Below are 20824 nucleotides of genomic sequence, written 5' to 3'. Positions count from 1 at the left end.
GCTCAAAACAAAGTAGAATGAAAGAATGAAAATTTCCTAAGGATAGATTAATCACCAAAAATTTCCTAAGGATAGATTGATCACCAAAAATTTCCTAAGGATAGATTGATCACCAAAAATTTCCTAAGGATAGATTGATCACCAAAAATTTCCTAAGGATAGATTGATCACCAAAAATCTTAAAAAGCCTTTCTCACTAAGTCAATTTTTGTGCAATTCAGGAATTGATCAGACTGAATGTGCTTCTCAAAAGTAAATTTCTGATCAAGAATCACACCTAGAATTTGCATCTAACAATATGCAACTCATTTAAAATTCTATGCGTGATTTTTTAATGCAAATTTACTTTTGGAAAAATCTGAATATTGAGCAGCCACTGTCCTAGACCTAGTCACAATCATATATTGATTTTTGTTAAGTGTTTAACTTCCTTCCCCATAACTTGTGCCACAAATTAATTTCAGCTAGATCTCTATCAAGGGATTTAACATCTATAGGTCTCCTTTAAGGATATGGAATTGATGTAGAGAGAACAGCATCATCTGCATATACATATCATATGTAATGCTATAGACATCCTACTCTTCAGTTGACAACATTTCAACACAGAATAACTTGATTCAAACTAATTATACACAAAAGGTTTAAATTTTAATTCACATACCGAGGTTTCTGCAGACGTTCTCTTTGTGTAAGATGCCTCTTCAAAGCAAATCATGCACACTGCTGTCAATTTCACAACAGATTCACTTAATGGAACAAGAGATAAAATATTTCCAAATCCTGATCTCTGAAAAGTTCCATCGAGTGCTGCAACAATGACGGTTTTACCTCTATTGGCCATCTCTTCTGCAAACTCCACAGTATCTGGGAACTGATATAGAATAAAAAGCTGTTAAACAATTACTGTACATACAAATATTGAAAAGGTTATAATAAATATTCCTAACTATATTCCAAAATATAATTTTCTAGGTGTCAAATGTCCCAGAGATGTAATATTTTAATGGGGCAGTTTCTTAACACTGATAAACAATCACACCTCCACCAGGCCAAAACCTGATGCCAAAGTAGTTCTTCACGAGCTAATAGAGATTTTAGTTTAAGTCAACCTACCTATTCTTTAGTTCAAAATCATTTATCATATTTAGATGAATGTTCTCATCAATGTGGAACATATCAGAAGTATTCAGCACTAAAGATAGCAAGAATCTTTTACCTCAGCAATTTCCTCTGAAAAGGGAGAATTCAAAATTCCGACCTAATCTTTAAATATTGATACTGGTGAGATTCCTCCCATAAGACTCTATAGTCAATAGTGAAAAGAGAACATCTTTATTTATCATATATGATGGAATTCAGGAATTAAAAAAATATACTGCAGAAACTGGGACATGGTTGGAACATTCAAAGTGTCACTTTGATTTGTTATCAGATATTCACAATTCACATGCAGGTTAGCTCTAGTTTTCCAGATGTATTAACTGTTTTTGGAATCAAGAATTTAGTACATTAACCTGTTAAGGATCGCCCTGATAACCTTGCTACTTCCACACCGTTACACTATACACCATTAAAGTATTATGAGTTTTCTTTATTTTTAGCCATAAATTTCCCACCATATCGACAACAAAAGCAAAGGGAGATTTTCTCTCGTTTTTCTCGTCCATTCACTCAGAAATGAAAAGTTATCACTCGGCATCAGGAAATAAATCGGCTCTTTTTATATCTTTATCATTGGAGGATTCAGAATTATAACTCTCCTCATTCAATGGGTTCTAAATACACAGTCTTCTAGTAATTATTCAATTCCTCCAGAAGAAATATACCTCTTCTTTAGCAAGCTCACTGTTAAAAAAGCAAAAGGTTGAATCATTACGAAAAATGCTCAAAACGTACTGAAAAAATATGAGCCTTCTATTGTCAAAAATAACTAAAAAATGTTGCCAGGTAGCCTAATACTTTTCATTTACAACTTACGTGTTGATTGTTGCCAAATGTTCCTAAACTTTCTATATGAGTAAACATATTAAGGGGATGGCAGCTTGATACATGCATTTAGTCATAAACGTAATATCACATTGAAGGCCGCACTAAGTAATCACAGTACGGTAAACATAATACAGTAATACGTAAGGGACGCTTAACAGGTTAAGACCCCCAAATGGTAAGTAATTTTGAAAATAAGTTTGATAAATATATTTTCCCCCAGAATGACCACACTGATTAGTTTTTTCCATTTCTGTCACACACAAATTCAGTTTAAAAGCATGATGTTTTCGTGCTCTGGCTTTCATTTTGTGACATGAAGTTAATACAAGCTTTAAAGAGCTATCTGAAAATGGAAATGTTTCAAAAAATGTAATTCCCGTTTTGAATGAACGTATGTAATAACAATAATGATAATAATAATAATACTGTATACCCATGATTATAATAGTATTATGTGGGGAAGAGGTAACCATATGAGAAGGCTAACACCGCTATTCCTAATTCTTATGTAGAATGTTTATTCCAGAGTGGAGCAATGCATGTCACATAATAACAACAGCAATGAATGGTTTAATAATGTTTTATCAAAAACTCGAGATATCAACACAATATTGGGCAGGTGGAGATTTTAGTTTAAATAAAAACTCACAATATCAACCAAATATCTGGAAATCAATTGTATTACTGCAGAAGGTGGAGATTTTAGTTAAAAAAAAAAAACTACAATTCAAACAAGATGAGACATAGCTTGGTTATATTTTCCCAATACAGTGTATGTAGTCATAAAATTAGTTAAAGTATTAAATTCAATACTATATGAACTATTTTAGAATGTCAGTAATTTTTAAACTGAGGCTGTATACAAATTACAATAAGGGGACCAATAAGTGTGTATTCCAAGTTAAAGTCAATGGTGTTAAGTCTGAGACTTTTATATGCTTAGTCAACATTTGGTAGATTGATTAACACAGTCCCTCCAACCTGGGAAATGTGATATTCAGCCGAACTTCCTCAAAATCCTATAAACTTGATCTTTAAATTACATTGAATTACTTCAATACTTGCCTTACAATTTTTCTTATATATGGTATACTATAGAGTAAGAGATAAAACTTAATTGTACGTTCCGGTACTAAATAAGAAATTAAAGCAGATATTCTACATATCAGTAATTCACAATACAGCAAATTGAGAAAGGATTTTGTAAAAGTTAGAATATTTTGAAAATTGGTTTTGTCATGGTTGTTTTAGAATCGTTGATCTATGAGAGTTTGAGCAAGCTAATTTTTTAACACACTACAGATTAATGATACCCTGTTACTTCCCTATTTGGCACTATACATCAGAAACTTGTTACAATAGTTCCAATTGGCAGAAGAACGAGTAATGTAACCCCTCAAATTACACCCATAATAGAAAGAAAATTGTGCTATGATGACAGTCAAATTACATTAAAACCACTCAATACTAAATCAGAAATCTCAAGTTGGATTAAAAGGGCTCTAAATTGTATAGTTTTTGCAACAATATTGAACCAAGAAGTATCTAAGATTTACAGTAGTTCTAAAAAAAGCCACTAAACAAATTCCATACTAAATAAACCAATGTACAGAACTTACAAACTGTCCTTCATCTATCCCAATGACACTGTATTCCTCTGCCTTTGCCTTCAAATCTTTTAAAACCATGGTAGCGACTGCAGGTAAAATCTGTTTGTCATGTGTTGCAATTCCATCACTGTCATATCTGAAATAAGTTAATAAAATCAGAAAATTTTATAGAAAATTTTATAGTAGAATTACATAAAAACCGGAATGACAGGATGAAAGGGAGCATCATTTAAATAATTTGCATTTAGCACAAAAACGTGAAGGGGCTGAAAAGGAATATTCACAAAAACTACAAAGAGGACAAACATTAACCCTTTTACCCCCAGGCTATTTGGAAATTTCCAACCCTTAACCCCCAGGAGGTTATTATTTTCCCAGCACATTTTGCAGTATATTTTTTTTAAATTGCTCTAACAGCCTTAATTTTTGTCATAGAGAGGTCAGGTTGGTCTCATTCTCTTGGAAATTGCCTGAATTTTCTCAAAAAATCATCAAAAATATGAAAAAAAAAATTTTATGGCATTTTTTTGCAAGGACGTACCGGTACGTCCATGGTGGTAAAGGGATGGCTTTTGTGAAACATACCAGTACGTCCTTTGGGGGTAAAAGGGTTAATAATCAAGAACATATGTACTCATATCCTAACAGCTCAAGTAAAAAGAGTAAGAGGTTTAAGCTGGTGATGTTACAGGGATCAAGGGCTATTGTACAAAAAAAAAGCATCAAGGGTATATTATGTAATGTTGAATTTATTTAAAAAAAAAAAAAAAGGGTACAGTACATAAACTCAGGGAAAGGTTCATTAAAAACAATTTCCACCCTTAAATTTCTTATTTATATACTCGCCCAATGTTCACATTGCTTCTCTCTTGAAGATTGGTTTATATCAATGTTACAGCCCCCCCCCCCCCCCACAATAAAACAACTTTTCCCTTTTCTTCCCTTCATTATGCTTGTCTCTAACCCAGTCAAAAGGCAAGCTAGTGACTCATGGCAATGGTTAGGCTGCACCTGCCTTGTCGTTCAGTCTCAAAGTTGAAACTAATAGCCTATCATATCCTCTTGACATCTTCAATCAGTGGGGAGGGTGGTAGGTATGATATGAACATATAGTGATTATAGAAATGAATTTCATTATCAAAATTAAGTTCTATGAATAAATCTTCCCTGATGTTCATCCTGCTGACTCTTCCTCTTAAAATAATATTCATTAAGAACAATGGATTTGCTTTTACTCCAGTAGTTCGGTACCAAACCGTTACAAACTTATGCTATAATTTGATTCTTCAAATTGTGTTCCTGAATACCTCTTCCTAATCAATTACCTATACATTTTATCTAACACTGGGTATTACACATGGAAAAAACTAAACCTAAACCTAATTAAATTCATCAAAATAGATAATTAATGAAACCACAAATTTTAACTAAACCACATCCCAGTGAACCTGGATTCTGTAAGACTAATATTTTGTGAATACTGAGCAGCTGCTTATTCTTTTTTTTCAAAAAGATCCTACAAAAAATTAGCTAGGCAATTGAACCCTAACAAGTCTTTCACATGACTAGGATGAAACTCCTTGTGAAACTGTGATCAATCTTTCAACTAGAAAGTACATTTTTGGTCAGTGATTATAAAACCTAATCCCATAAAAACAAAATTTGGAACATTACCCCTCATGTCTGCAGTTTTGGTCAAATAAAACTTCAACAGCCTTCACCAGATAAAGAAAACTAGCTTTCTTTTCCAGAGGGAATTTGAAAAATTGTGGTAAATTCTAAGTCTTAAAATCATTCTTAGCTCTGAATACAGGCAAAAGAGATAAGCTCATCTAATGTTTTCCAAAACCTACCTTATAAGAAAGAGCTTATATCTAAATAATGAATTTAGCCAATGCTAATGCCAATAGGAGTATGATTCCTCGGCTGTTAAAATTTATAACAAGGTGCCGCTAGTTACTGGCTAATGTTGCACCAACTTCCCTGACTTCGCGAGTGTGAGACTGTGTAGGCTCTTTGGGATTCCCGGGTGATGGTGAATACACTCTCCTTGTTGTTTTTCGAAGCCAGGAGACAGTGTTTTTTCTTCCATCTGTTTGAACTCACAAAGAGGTTTTGAAGACGTGGTCTGAAGGATTTTGTTTTCTTATGGTAGAACCTTAGTACCTTCCCAGGCCACAAAACTAAGTCCTCCAGATCATTGTTTACACCCCTAAGGGAAGAGTTGGAGAAGGTCTCAAACTTTGGATCATTTACGTCAGGGTTCCGAGTTTTAGTAATAAATTGCTGAACAAAGGTAAAGGAGTTCTTTCTCCAACCCCTCAGAATGACTAATGCTGTAGGAAATCCTGTTGATCTCATATACTAGCTTTGCAGAGACCAAGGCAAGCAAGAATACTGTCTCTAGAGTCAGGTTTCTATCCAACACTTGCTGTAAAGGTTCATACAGAGCCCTCTTTAGGGACCTTAGAGCTCTGGTAACATCCTATGCAGGTGGTTCTTGTTCTCTCGATGACACAACTGCTCGAATATCATTAGGATTGACAACTCCCTGGATGAGGAGAGGTCAAGGCCTCAAAGTTTAAAGACTTACCTCAAGGCTGAGCAGTAGCCTTTATCCGCTGAGGCAGACTGAGAGGACCTCTCGGCGAAGGTAGATGAGAAAGTCCCCAATCAGCTAAACCAAGGCTCTGACAACAAAAGTACTCCTATGGCAATAACTAAAGAAGATTACCAACTTTGTCTGTTGAGGATTTTCAGAGATATCCAGACATCTCCTGTGCAGCATCTTGCAAAAACCCTTTCACTCCACCCGTGAAGTGACAGGAATATCATTGAGTTGGGCTACCTCTGCAGGGTTGCTGACAGAGAAGATTGGACCAAAGGGATAGCTCTCTAGGTACCTTGATCAGGAGCATCATTAGTTACGGGTATCATTTGTCATGTGGCCATTTGGAAGCCACCAGGGTTACTCTGAGGTTTGGGGTAGTCAGTACTTAGTTGACTAGCCTTTGAATATGGCAAAAATGGGGAGAAGCATAGGTGTCTAGGTTGTGCCATGGATGTTGAAATGCTAGGTGGTTCGGGACAGGCAAACAGAACACTTGCGGTTTTCTGAGCAATATCCCGCACATCATCGGATTGGAGACAATCGGCTGCAGAGGGAAAAGGTCCGGCAGGCAATAGACAGCAGAACGGACTCCCTCCTGTCAGCTCTAGAAGGGAAGTGCTGAATCCAACCCCAGCAGGAGCATAAACACTCTCCTGCTGAGACCCACGTACCAGCACCTTCAAGAGCCTGTCCTTCGACGGGGCACCGGAAGTCCTATGAAAGGCCACAAGAGACACAAAGCATCTTGGAATGCAGACTCCCCAAGGGAGGAAGGTGTCACTGCCTAACTAGGGAAGCCGGGAAGAGCTTACTGACCCGAGGGTTACCCGATGGTTGAATGGCCAACAATCTTGCTTGATAGTTCTCTGGACAAGAAAAGACAGGGGAGGGTACCAAAAGAGAGAAGGAGATCGGGAATTCTTTGACTTCGAGGAAGGCCCCAAAGACAAAGAATCTCTTCTACACTTTTTTCTCCACCACTGGCAGGATAGCCACTCCTAACACTCATTGCATGGAGAAGTCTGCATGCAAGAGTGTCCTCTGCGCACAAGGCAAAATCAGCGAGGATCTGTCTCAATTTTGGACATGAATGTTAGACTGGCCTGCCAAGCCTGAAAAAACCAGCATGTCATGTACTCTCAAGCACATACATACCTGCGAAAGGAAAAGGAGAAAAGATTAATAAGTCGGTTCCAGGAGCATGGAAGAGTATGTCCGCTCTCAACCACGGCTGAAATCAAAGTGGAGTTGTAGTGAATGAGTATTATGGGGTGCTTCCCCACAACCTATTGGTAACAAATGGTAAGGTTGTTGACACCTCGTTACAAGTTTAATAGCCTTGTTCCAGCTTGCTCTGGTATCTTCTATGTGAAAAAAAAAAAGGTTTTTGTATTTGTGTAGGAACAACCGTGTATTATTATTGTATCCATAAAAAGACAAAAGCACAAATCCTTTAAAATGCTAACCAATCATGAAATTTATTTCAATTAATTCTAATAGGACTAAATTTCAAATATTAACAAGTGAAAAAGTTTGTAAAAGATTATCCAAATTGTATGCTCATGGAAATCATAAAATCTAACCTCCACACCTCAACATAAAAGGACATACAGTACAACGTACAATACTTTTTATGGTGAATACATTCATTCAAGAAACTACATACTGTACCTTATATCTTTGGCATACTTGATGATTAAACAATTATGCTTTGCTATTTGGTAACGCTTGAGACGACGCATAAGCTCCGTGGTCTTCCCAGAAAACATAGGTCCAAATATTATCTGAAATGTTAAATGTTTATAAACACAAGAAATTTTTCTTTAAACTATTTTGCATAAGTTGCTTATGATACTGGGAAAATGTAATACTGTACATAAAATATAACAAACAAGATATCAACAGCAGTTTAATCAGAAATAAGTTGTTTAAATCAACAAAACGCAATCAAATAATACACCACAGATTGAAGTTCAATGAAACGTGGCATCAGACATGAATTAAGTTCACAGTACGGTGTAGTTTATGAACTCTGCTAATTTAAGAGTAATGCTACTGTATGATAAAATAGTTTTCTACCATCAACGAGTGAAATAAAGTAATACTAACAGTCGAATAATAAGGACTTAAGTGTTTTTACCTTACAAAAACACAAACCACCATCCTGTAATAGAACTCATCCCTGGGAGGGTGGACGTCCCTATAACAGACTGGCTGGATTACTATTATTATTATTTCTTGCTAACCTACAACCCTAGTTGGAAAAGCAGGATACTATAAGGCCAGGGGGCCCAACAGGGAAAATAGCCCAGTGAGGAAAGGAAACAAGGAAGAATAAATACTTTTCAGAACAGTAACATTTGAAAAAATATTTCCTATATAAACTATAAAAACTAACAAAACAAGAGGAAGAGAAATATAAAAGAATAGTGTGCCCGAGTGTACCCTCAAGCATGAGAACTCTACCACAAGACAGTGGAAGACCATGGTACAGAGGCTATGGCACTACCCAAGATTAGAGAACAATGGTTTGATTTTGGAGTGTCCTTCTCCTGGAAGAGCTGCTTACCACAGCTAAAGAGTCTCTTCTACCCTTACCAAGAGGAAAGTGGCCACTGAACAATTACAGTTCAGTAGTTAACCCCTTGAACAAAGAAGAATTGTTTGGTAATTTCAGTGTTGTTAGGGGTATGACAGAGGAGAATCTGTAAAGGATAGGCCAGACTATTCAGTGTATGTGTAGGCAAAGGGAAAGTGAACCGTAACCAGAAATAAGGATCCAATGTAGTACTGTCTGGCCAGTCAAAGGACCCTTAACTCTCTAGCGGTAGTATCTCAACGGGTGGCTGGTGCCTTGGCAAACCTACTACTTTTAACTGACATGGGAAATGACAATGCACTTTGGTCTTATGGAAGTGTGTAAGTGATGACTCCTGTCAACCTAACTAACTAACTGAACATGATGTTGAAGGTGTTAATCTAGGTCCCTACCAAGAGCCGTGGAAGAACCTATGTAGTACGATGGTATATATCGTCTGAATGTACAGTATGGTCATTATGACAAATGTATTTACATAATATTCCCTCCATCCTTTTTCTTGTCTGGAGGATGGGGAGGTACTTCAATACAAAATCTGCCTGTAAAAAAAAAGTTACTCAGTCACGAGGATTGCCTGGATCTAGCGTTCGGTAAAGTACCCAACAGAATGACTGCTTCTGCACAATAGCAGAGAAAAAATGCAGAAAGCCAGACATTATACCTATCTTTCTAGACTTACAGTATGTCACAACTGCTATCTTATAAGAGATGCTTTTTGTCCTGTGAGGGAGCTAGGTTCGCAACATGACTTGTCGAGTAGCTACTGCAGGACCAAGGATAAGGATAACCAGGGACCTATGGGTAAACTCCTCTATGTTGTAGGCAGATAAGGTTGTCTGTCATACCAGCCTATTTTCAGGACTAAAGCCAGGTTCTTCCTGGGTAAGGTAGGTCCGATTTCCCAGACTTCCTGCACTAGAATTAGGATGTTTCTTCCATATTCATAATCTATCAGCAAGTCTGAAGGTGTAAAAGTCTAAATAACCAATGTTCTTGGATATCTTCTTTAACCTTTTGGCACAAGAAAGTGTCTCTGGTACCAAGCAAGGGGACCCAAGTTCTATAAAAAGTGTTGTCTTCACAGGAAAGAGGAGAGTCATCCTGCCCCTAGCTTGTAAGGAGATGCAGACTTGATAATGGAAGTGGGATGAACAACATTCTGGTTCTAGGACACAAACTTCATATCAGGGGAGGAAGACATTCCTTTAATTAAGAAGGACTCACGAAATAAAAAATGTTATGCAGTATGACTCTAGTAATGGTGAGGCTCACAAGTTGTCTAGGGGTGTGATCTTATCTGATCCCCTGTCAAGGGTTCAGCAGGGTTCACTTAAAGAGACCTTAGGACTCTATCAACATTCCTAAGGGGCTAGAGCTCCTGAAGAGGGAAGACCGTAAGAAGTTACTCCTAAGGCTAGGCTGATCCTCTTGGCTTGAACTTCTGTGTCTCAAGGTAATGTTACTTTCTTTGGAACACGTTCGGGAGCTGGCGCCAGGAGGATACTTGGAGTGTCCCTACTTCATGGGGCGTAATGCAGCCTTGGTACCAAGGGAGCATCTGAGGCTTGAGAGAACACCAATATCCCCAGGAATTGACACTCTTAAGCAAGTTTGTCAAAATCGCAAGATCTTTCAAAGCTAGCAAGGTGGCAGAAGTTGCTTTAAAGATTTCCAGCAGAAAGTGGCCCTCACTGAGCACCGCTATTGGCTCACTGTGGTATGCAAGCCTTGTGCTATAGGCACATGCACAACCACCACTAGTGAGACATGCTCAAGTGATCGTAGGCGAGCACGAGCAAAGGGAGGTGTGCGTCCCAAGATAATGATTGACTAAAGGCCGAGTGACAGCCTTTTACCACAGAGACTGAGAAGAGCTACCTTAAAGTTCAGTACACACCGTGAGTCATGTATCAGCCTCGTGGTGTAGTACTGTTCAAAAAAAATTACTAGCAGCCAAACTGTACTGCAAAACTGCTTGATTGTTTTTGCATGCTAGCTAACCACTTGCAATTCAGCTTTCATTGAGAGAGAATGTAAGCCGATGATTTATTCTACCAGGAAATTCTACTATTATCATCATCAAAATCATTATTAGTATTAAAAATAACAAAATCATTATTTCTAAAACAAAATGAAGTGTTGGTCCTTGTCCACTCAATGGGACTATGAGAGGCAGTGAATTAGCCATTGGCCCTGGAGTTGAACCGCGTGGACATCCTCCTACTTTGAACGCTGATGCAACACTGAACAGAAACATGAAATTGGGCTGGCCTATCATCACGGTGGTGCAGCTTCGTGTTGAAAAAGTGGTTTTTCAGTGCATCTATTCAACAATGCGCGGATCAACAATCATAGTGTGTACTGTGTTTAACAAAAGGAAAGGATAACAGAAATTCATTACAAAGAAGCTCTAAAGTAGTATCCATTCTATGATGCCACTTGCAGAAGATAGGTAGTTCTCAAGGTACATTGAAGCGAAGTATCACCACATCCAGATACCCCACCATCCGTGTGTAGCACTTGGAGCCGTCAGGGTATCCTAAAATCGATATCGTCCACAGACTAAAATCGATATCGTCCACAGACAGTCGAGTAATCAGGAAACTAAGTAGTAGCAGGAGTAGAGGCTAAGGCATCCAGAAATAAAAATTTTATTTTGATAATAAAATAAATTTTTGAATATACTTACCCGGTGATTATAATATGTTATTTTTATAATAAAAAGGGATTTTGACGTAGGAAAAATCTATTTCTGGGCGAGGGACCTGTGCCGCCCAGTGAATAAGCTCCATTTAGCACTTATTCCTAGGTAATTTACTGCTAAATATACCAGAGAAAAAATGTAAAGGAGTGCTAGGTTAACTAGCTCGCTCACCTATTGGTGTCGGTATAAAATTGGGCGTATATTCCAGAGGTCCCGCACTATTTAGATTAATCCACGACAGAGAACCCCAATAGAGGAGAGCCGTTCAACCTCACTCGGTACTACTACAATGCATCCGCTCAGAACCCAACTCCTTAGCACCCAAAGTTTGGGGACTCCAAGGGAGAGGAGCTGGGAGGGTTCACTGGGCGGCACAGGTCCCTCGCCCAGAAATAGATTTTTCCTACGTCAAAATCCCTTTTCTGGGCTCGAACCTGTGCCGCCCAGTGAATCTATACAAGAGAAAAATGTCACCAAACTTGCAAAATAAAGGAAAAAACATAAGCGTAAGAGAAATACAGGATGCTTTAATCAGAGATGAGTACCAAAAAACAATTATAAGGGTATCTTAAATATGAACATAAATCCAATAAGGTAGGTATAATAATGCCGTGAGTGATAATATATACAGATACTCAGGAGCATAAAAATTTACAAATATAATAACAGTATTCAGGTGCGAGACCAACGAATACAATAGGGTATAAATGAGGCAGGTAAGAGGGAGAGATAAAGAGTCAAGGCATTAACCTGTGAGTTACTCGGGAGTAACTACGCTCCCTGCGGCTACTGTAGAAAATTTTAGGGCTTCCAAATGTTTAAGGTAGTGTTTCTTGAACACTGACGGTGATTTCCACCCTGTATACCTGGAAAGGTCTGTAAAATTCATGTGGTGAAAGAAGTTCACCGAGGTGGCAACCGCCCTGATATCATGTGCAAGAGGAAAAGAGTCAGGGTTAGCTTGTTTAATAAAATACAAAATTTGTTGCCTGATCCCTTTAATAGTAATGGTACCGCCTTGTTCTCTAACGAATAGAGGCCCCGAGGAGTTAGAGGAGGTCCGGGATAGATAAGACCTAAGAGTAGTGACAGGGCACAGCGACGGATCTTGCGTGAGGGGAACAATTTTCCAGGAGGTCCATCTGTTTTGAGGGTCTTCATTCTTAGCCAAAAAGAATTTGTTAGGAGAAAGAAGGACCTCTCCTGAAGGCAGAAAGTCAATATGACCCGGGTCTCTCGACAAGGCTGCCAATTCAGAAATTCTTGCCCCGGAAGCCAAGCTCACTAGGAAAAGTGTTTTCCTGAGAAGGGGCATGTAATCACAAGAACTGTTAATGGTATCAGAAGCCAATTTGAGTACGTCATTAAGGAACCAGGTCACCGGGGTAGGACGAGTAACCGGTTTCAGTCTGGCACAAGCTTTCGGAATTGAAGCTAACAAAGAGTCGGTTAAGTCTATGTTAAAACCCACTAGGAAGATCTTTTTCAGAGCCGATTTAATAGTGGTGATAGTATTGGCTGCCAGACCTGATTCTAATAAAGATCTAAAGAAAGTGACTGTAAGGTTCAAGTTCATACAGTTCACGTCTGAGTCTATTAAAAATTTTGCCAACTTTTTAACTGCAGAGTCATACTGACGGATGGTGGAATCCCGTTTATCTGATTCTAGGAACAAGGTGTTTTGAGGATCAATATTGGCACCATGCATAGCCGCAAACTTCATAAAGTCCATAAAGTTAGGGCGCTCTGAATGTTTGAGAAAGCGTACACAACGCGTGTTTGTACTATCTGAGACAGAACCGGATTGGGTATCGGGTGAGGGTATAGTCTCAACTCCCGCAGGAGAGGATACCAGTTGCTCTTGGGCCAGTTGGGTGCGACCAAGGCTACTTGTCCCTTGAAGGATCTCAGTTTGTCTAGAACTTTCAGCAAAAGATTCACCGGGGGAAAGAGATAAATCTTTTCCCAGTTGTCCCAATTCTGTGACATGGCGTCTGTGGCGTAAGCCTGAGGGTCTAGATTGGGAGCCACATATAGTCTCAATTTGTGGTTGGATTCCGTGGCGAAGAGGTCCACTTGGAGACCGGGAACCTGAGAGAGAATCCACCGAAATGACTTTAGATCGAGTGACCATTCCGATTCTAGAGGGGAGGTCCGGGACAGGGCGTCTGCCACTACATTCCGGACTCCCGCCAGGTGGACAGCTGAAAGATGCCAACGGTTCGAGGCTGCTAGGGAGAATATGGCTATTAGAACATGGTTCAGAGGCCCTGACTTTGACCCGCCTCTGTTGAGGCAGCGGACCACCACTTCGCTGTCGAGGACCAGACGAAGGTGTTGTTTCTTGGGAAGAGCGAGACGTTTCAGGGTTAGAAGAACTGCCATGGCCTCTAGCACATTGATGTGAAAATGGCGGAACAAGGGAGTCCAAAGACCTTGAACTTTCTTGAGCTGAGAATAGCCGCCCCAACCTGATAGGGATGCGTCTGTGTGAATGATTAATTCCGGGGGCGGAAATCGAAGGGGAACTGACTTTGACAGACTGTTTGCTCTTGTCCAAGGAAGAAGTCTTTCCCGTAGAATGGGAGGAAGGCGGACTTTCCTGTCCCGGAGCTTCCGGTTCGCCCTCGAACGCCAGACACGATTGATATCTTTCAATTTTGCCTTCAGAAGAAGATCCGTCACTGAGGCAAACTGAAGGGAACCCAGAATCTTCTCTTGAAGCCGTCTGGAACTTACTTTGTCTTTGAGAAAGCGTTTGGTGTTTCTTGCAATCTCTAACCTCTTGGGTCTGGGAAGACACAGAGTATGAGATATAAGATCCCATTGCAGGCCGAGCCATTGGAACTTCGATTTTGGAAGAAGACGGGACTTCTTGAAGTTGATCTGGAAGCCTAGAGATTGAAGATAATGGATGACTTTGTGAGTGGCTTTTAGGCAATTTTGGGAGGTGTCTGACCAAATGAGCCAGTCGTCCAGATAGGCTACTACTTGAATCCCTTGATTCCTGAGTTCCTGAACAGCGACTTCTGCTAGCTTTGTGAAGATCCTTGGGGCAATGTTGAGCCCGAAAGGCATCACCTTGAAGGAGTAACTTTTGTCCCCTAAGCGAAAGCCTAGGTACGGACGGAAGTGTCTCGCTATCGGGACGTGATAGTAGGCGTCTGTAAGATCGATAGAGGTGGTGACGGCCCCACGGGGAAGTAAGGTCCGCACCTGCGAGACGGTAAGCATTCGAAACTTGTCGCATTGAATGGACAAGTTGAGAAGGGATAGATCTAGAATCACTCTTCTCTTGTCTGAATCCTTCTTCGGAACACTGAACAGCCGACCTTGAAACTTCAGATGTTTCGTTTCTTGTATGGCATTCTTTTGTAAAAGTTCCTGGACAAATTCGACCAGGTCCGGAGTGGAATGTTGACGAAATTTGTTCGGAGGAGGAGGTCCTTGAATCCAACTCCACCCTAGTCCCTTGGAGATGATACTGAACGCCCAGGGACTGAACCTCCATTTGTTGCGGAAGGCATAGAGCCTCCCCCCTACCTGCTGCACCTCAGTATTGGTTTGAGGAGTTGCCTCCACGTCCGCCTCGGAAGTTCTTTCCTCTGCGAAAGGCTCTTCCCCTGCCTTTGTTCTGGTTAGAGCCACGGTGGTAGCCTCTACCTCTACCATAACTCTGGGAAGAGCTATGAGCCTCGTAGGACTGGTTAAAGGCAGGGGAAGTGGCGGAGGCACCAGAAAGCTGGCTCTTAGGTAGCAGAACGGTGACATAGTCATCCGAAGGAGCCCGAGAGGTGGAAGGCTGTGCAGGGGCAACAGAAGATGGAGGAAGAGGCAGCCGGAAGTTGGATGAAGCACTCTGTTGTTGCCTGAACTGGGTGGAGGTATATGGTCTAAGCTTCTTCCTACCCCGGGCTTGATAATTTGCGGGGTCATACTTGCGTTTAGGGGTCAAACCCCAACGGGCTTTAAGGCTCTGATTAACCCTAGTGGCCTCCGCCAAGACTTCCTCTACGAGATCCTCGGGGAAGAGATTTGAACCCCAACAGGAGGACCGGATGAGTTTATTAGGTTCATGCCTAATCGTCGCCTCAGCTAGAACATGCTTGCGACATCTGCGTTTAGCAGTAGCAAAGTCATATAAGTCATAATATAACGACTGTAGCGTAGCCTTGTTGAGAGACTTAAAAATACTCTCCGTATCGTAAGTCAAGGCTATCGACTCCGTGGATGTGGCCAGGTTTAGAGTACGGCCAACACGTAGGCGGGAATCATATTCCTGTTTAATGAGAGATTCCGGGAGACGGGGAAGCTTCTCACTAAACAAGACTGAGGCACAGTCTGCTGCAAGCTTGCCGGAGGTAAAGGTGGTATGGACGTTGTCCCAACACTCAATACCTGAGGGAAGAAGGAGGGAGATTGGATCCACCTCTCGGATGGGAGGCAAGGGCTTCTCCTCCAGAGCATATTGAAAGGCAAGCTCTGCCACCTTATTGACGCATGGAGTCAAGGTGTTCTTGTCCATTAAGAACATCGTAAAGGAGCTTTTATGAGGCGTCAGCATGGTGTTAGTGCAGCCGATGTCATTCAAAAATCTGGCCCAAACAGATTGGGCTTGCTCCTTCGGGAAGATGACCGTCTCTTTGGGGACCTTGTCTAATCGGACTAAAGCTTCCTCGGTAAGTCTGGCATAACCATGAAATGGAAATGCCAGACCCGGAGGAAAGAATTCAAAGTCCTCTAGAGGGCGAGTGCCAAGGCCCTCCAGAGTCAACATTCCGTCTGAGAACGGGGAATGAAGAGCCATCCGCCAGGGGTTGTTCTTGGCAAACGGCGGGAGCTTAGAGGCATCCGGTATGAGAGAGCTTTGGACTCTCTCCGGAGCTCCTTGCTCTAAAGCCCCAATTCTCTGACCGAAGTTAGAGAACATCGTGTCCATCCTCGACTGCATCTCCGAAACCAACTTTTCCTGCATCTCCGACACGATGCGAAGCATAGCTGATTCGGAAAGGCCCGGGCTAGCAGCAGGAGGGGCGGAAGGAACTCCCGGGTCGTGAGACTTAGAGGAGGAACCAGAGGTCTTTGAAGACGGGTTTGTACCAGGTTTAGAGCCATGAGAAGTCTTGTGAGGCTTGCGAGCTTTGGGTAAGGTCCTTGAAGTAGACTTATCCTTAGGGGGAACCGGGTATGAACGTTGAGACGAATCACGGTCCCCAGAAAATCCAAGAAAGGAAGAGCGATCAGAAGAAGAAGAAAGAGCGGGGCTGAGGATAGGAATCTCAGCGCCGGACACACCTGCCTCACTTACCACCCTACCTGTATCCGGCTCGTCTAGCAACATTGGTTCGACGTCCAGGTTCATGGAGGCAACATTGTCCTCCAGACCTCCGGGGGCGTCCGATGGATCTTGCTCTGGGTCGATGAGACCCGTTATAGTGGCATCAATGTGGGCAATGATGGGAGCTGCCACATGCCTAGCCACAGCAGCTGAAGACTTGGCGTTGGGGTAAACCATGGTGCAGTAGTCCTCAGATAGGACGTACGGCCGCTTAGACTTTACATTCCGGGCAAAACCACCAACCCACACCTTCAGTGTGGCCCGAGCCGCAGACTTTTGCTCCGGGGATGCCTGAAATAATAGTGGGAATTATAAAAGGGAAACTCCCAATGATCCTTCAAGACCATAGATATCTTACTAATAGTAAATAAAATAAGAAGGCAATATAGCCAACGGGACTCACCGAGTCAGAACCAAGGGTAGTGATGAGGTCGAAGCAAATCACACAGTTATCCGGGTGCCATACCACAACGTCTTCCAGTTGAACCCCACAAGGGGCGTGAGATCGGCAGACGGAGTGGCCACAAGGCTGGTGCAGAACAGCTGCACAGGCCGGCGTCAGACAATGCACCATCTGTAAAAAGAATAGTATATGAGAAACTGTAATTCTCTTAATTAGGGGCGGGTCTGGAGGACCCGGGCCTAACATAGGTCTAACACAAGATTAGAGCCTAACTACTATTCTATAAGTGGCCTAACATAGGTCTAACACAAGAATAGAGTTTAACTATACTATTCTTTTAAGTAGGGCCTAAAATAGGTCTAACACAAGATTAGACTGTAAAAAATAAAATAAAATTTTTTTTTTTTTTTTTTTTTTTTTTTTTTTTTTTTTTTTTTTTTTTTTTTTTTTTTTTTTTTTTTTTAGGGGCGGGTCCGGAGGACCCGGGCCTAACATAGGTCTAACGCAAGGTTAGAGCTTAACTATAATATTCTTACATAGGGGCGGGACCGGGGGTCCCGGGCCTAAACATAAGTCTAACTTGAAACTAAAGTATAGCCATCCATTCCGGTCAAGCCGGGAGCATAAAAAAAGGATGCAAAAACAAGGAATTAAGACACATAGTGTCTGATTTCCCGGGGTGGGGTAGACCCCGGGCCGGGAAATAAAGGTATATTCAATACCAATTCCTTTAGGGACTCCGGGGTAGTGATCTGTCATATATAATCATCATAGGAAATGTTATAAAATAATAGGGGGGCGGAACTGTAACTAAGAACTGCCAATCGAACCCGGAGGGTTTCGTATAACATAAGCCAGAATGAAAAGTGAATATAAAATAGGGTACACCGGGATCCAACTCTGTAGACCGGTGGCCAACCAGACTAGACAGAGACTAAACCGCCGGGCCACCCGGAGGACAAAGTCCATAAACACTTAACTACCCCCTCTAAAAGGAGGGAAGGCAACGGTCCCTTAGTGGAGGGGGGGAGAAGCCTAGCCTCCCACCTAGCTAGAGGGGGAGCGTGGGGGAGGATCACGTGATACGAGGCAGCAGGGCTACCAACTGACGATCCCCAATCAGACAGATCAAACGGAGTAATGGCACAAATATTCATTATAATAATAATAATAGCGTTAAATATATGAATAAACACATTGAAAATTTTTGGGCAAGGCATGCAACATAAATAATTAAATCACAAAGACACACCTGATGGCTAAAATAACATTGCCGCCTTAGCACGGTCGGCAGCCATAGCGATACGTAAATGATATCGGCCCAAAATTTGAACCACGAGGATTCTAAACGCTAAATAATGAATATTCACAATAACAAAAAAATATTTGATAAAAAAATAATACACATAGTAACACCGCAAGTGAAAATTAAAAGCTCTCAAAAACAGGAGTACCAACTGTAGTGAAATCAAGCAAGATCGGTATGAACGAAGAGAATAAACTCCTATAATATAAATATTAAACGATCTAGGTTGCTCAAAACACAGTAAAATCCAGCTTGGTACTTAACTTAGACGGTGTCTCCTGGGAAACCGACGAAGAAGCCATAATTCACTAGAAAATATCCAAAAGCGAGAGCACCAGAAAAAAAGCGGGTTACTTTGAACGTTGTGCTAAAAGGAGTTGGGTTCTGAGCGGATGCATTGTAGTAGTACCGAGTGAGGTTGAACGGCTCTCCTCTATTGGGGTTCTCTGTCGTGGATTAATCTAAATAGTGCGGGACCTCTGGAATATACGCCCAATTTTATACCGACACCAATAGGTGAGCGAGCTAGTTAACCTAGCACTCCTTTACATTTTTTCTCTGGTATATTTAGCAGTAAATTACCTAGGAATAAGTGCTAAATGGAGCTTATTCACTGGGCGGCACAGGTTCGAGCCCAGAAATAAATTTTTGAATATACTTACCCGGTGATTATATAAGCTGCAACTCTGTTGCTCGACAGAAAACTCTACGTTAAAAATCCGCCAGCGATCGCTATACAGGTAGGGGGTGTACATCAACAGCGCCATCTGTCGGGCAGGTACTCAGTACTCAATGTAAACACAGAACTCAATTTTCTCCTCGGTCCACTGGGTCTCTATTGGGGAGGAAGGGAGGGTCCTTTAATATATAATCACCGGGTAAGTATATTCAAAAATTTATTTTCTGGGCTTGAACCTGTGCCGGCCAGTGAATAAGCTCCTATTAGCACTTATTCTTAGGTAATTTACTGCTAAATATACCAGAGAAAAAATGTAAAGGAGTGCTAGGTTAACTAGCTCGCTCACCTATTGGTGTCGGTATAAAATTGGGCGTATAATCCAGAGGTCCCGCACTATTTAGATTCATCCACGACAAAGACCCCAATAGAGGAGAGCCGTTCAACCTCACTCGGCACCACCAACTCTGCATCCGCTCAGAACCCAACTCCTTTTTAGCACGCCTGTGTTGTAACCCGCTTTTTTGTGCTCTCGTTTTTTGCCTTATTTTCCACTGGATTATGGCTTCTTCATCGGTTTCCCAGGAGACACCGTCTAAGTTAAGTACCAAGCTATGTTTTGCTGTGTTTTGAGCAATCTAGATCGTTTAATATTTAAATTATAGGAGTTTATTCTCTTCGATCATCTCGGTCTTGCTCGATTCCGCTTACAGTTGGTACTCCTGTTTTGAGAGCTTTTAGTTTCACTCGCGGTGTTACTAAGTGTATTAATTTTATTATTAGTTTAAATTTTATATGTTTTATTGTGGATATTCATTATTTAGCGTTTAGAACCCTTGTGGTTCATTTTTAGGGCCGATATCAGTTACGTATCGTAGATGGCTTGCCGACCTTCGTTACTGGGCGGCAATTTTATTATATAAGCCATCAGGTTGTTGTCCTTTGGGATTTATTTATTATGTTGCACGCCTTGCCCTAATTTTTTATGTGTATATCTATATATTTTTCAACGCTATTACTTTTATAATGAATATTTGTGCTTATTACTCCGTATGATCTGTGTTTGGGGATCGTCAGTTGGTAGCCCTGCTGCTCCGTATCACGTGATCCTCCCCCAAGCTCCCCCTCTCGCTAGGTGGGTGGCTAGGCTTCTCTCCCCCCTCTCCTAGGGGACCGTTGCCTTCCCTCCTTTTAGAGGGGGTAGTTCAGTGTTTATGGACTTTGTCCTCCGGGTGTCCCGGCGGTTTCGTCTCTGTCTAGACGGGTTGGCCACCGGTCAACAGAGTAGGATCCCGGTGCACCCTATTTTATATTTACCTATCACACTTTTATTATGTTATACGAAACCCTCCGGGTTCTGTTGGCGGTTCTTATCTACAGTTCCGCCCCCCTCTTAATTTATAACAGTTCCTATGATTATATATGATTATATATGACAGATCACTATCCCGGAGTTCCTATATGTATTGGTTTATGGATGTACTTTTATTTCCCGGCCCGGGGCTTAACCTCGCTCCGGGAAATCAGACACCATGTGTCTTAATTCTTTGTTGCATCCTTCTTTATGATCCCGGCTCGACCGGAA

At 41.3% G+C, this 20824-nt stretch overlaps 2 protein-coding genes across 2 annotated transcripts in view; both read right to left on the bottom strand.

The window, feature by feature from the left end:
- Positions 1-20824, bottom strand: part of LOC137646119 (thymidine kinase, cytosolic-like) — a 46886-nt gene that overhangs the window by 10799 nt on the left and 15263 nt on the right. Inside the window, exons 2-4 of the mRNA XM_068379326.1 lie at positions 7885-7997; positions 3612-3738; positions 665-874 (exon numbers count right to left, since the gene is read on the bottom strand). Of these exons, the coding sequence (XP_068235427.1) occupies positions 665-874; positions 3612-3738; positions 7885-7997 (450 nt within the window). The remainder of the gene's footprint in view (positions 1-664; positions 875-3611; positions 3739-7884; positions 7998-20824) is intronic.
- Positions 7885-20824, bottom strand: part of LOC137646111 (serine/threonine-protein phosphatase 6 regulatory ankyrin repeat subunit A-like) — a 48967-nt gene continuing 36027 nt past the window's right edge. Inside the window, exon 3 of the mRNA XM_068379314.1 lies at positions 7885-7997. The gene's annotated coding sequence lies outside the window, so the exon portion shown is untranslated. The remainder of the gene's footprint in view (positions 7998-20824) is intronic.

The sequence above is a fragment of the Palaemon carinicauda genome, chromosome 1 (assembly GCF_036898095.1).
Source record: "Palaemon carinicauda isolate YSFRI2023 chromosome 1, ASM3689809v2, whole genome shotgun sequence".
Taxonomy (NCBI): Eukaryota; Metazoa; Arthropoda; class Malacostraca; order Decapoda; family Palaemonidae; genus Palaemon; species Palaemon carinicauda.
Note: the sequence above shows the minus strand (reverse complement) of the source record. Positions and strands in the feature narration are given on the sequence as shown.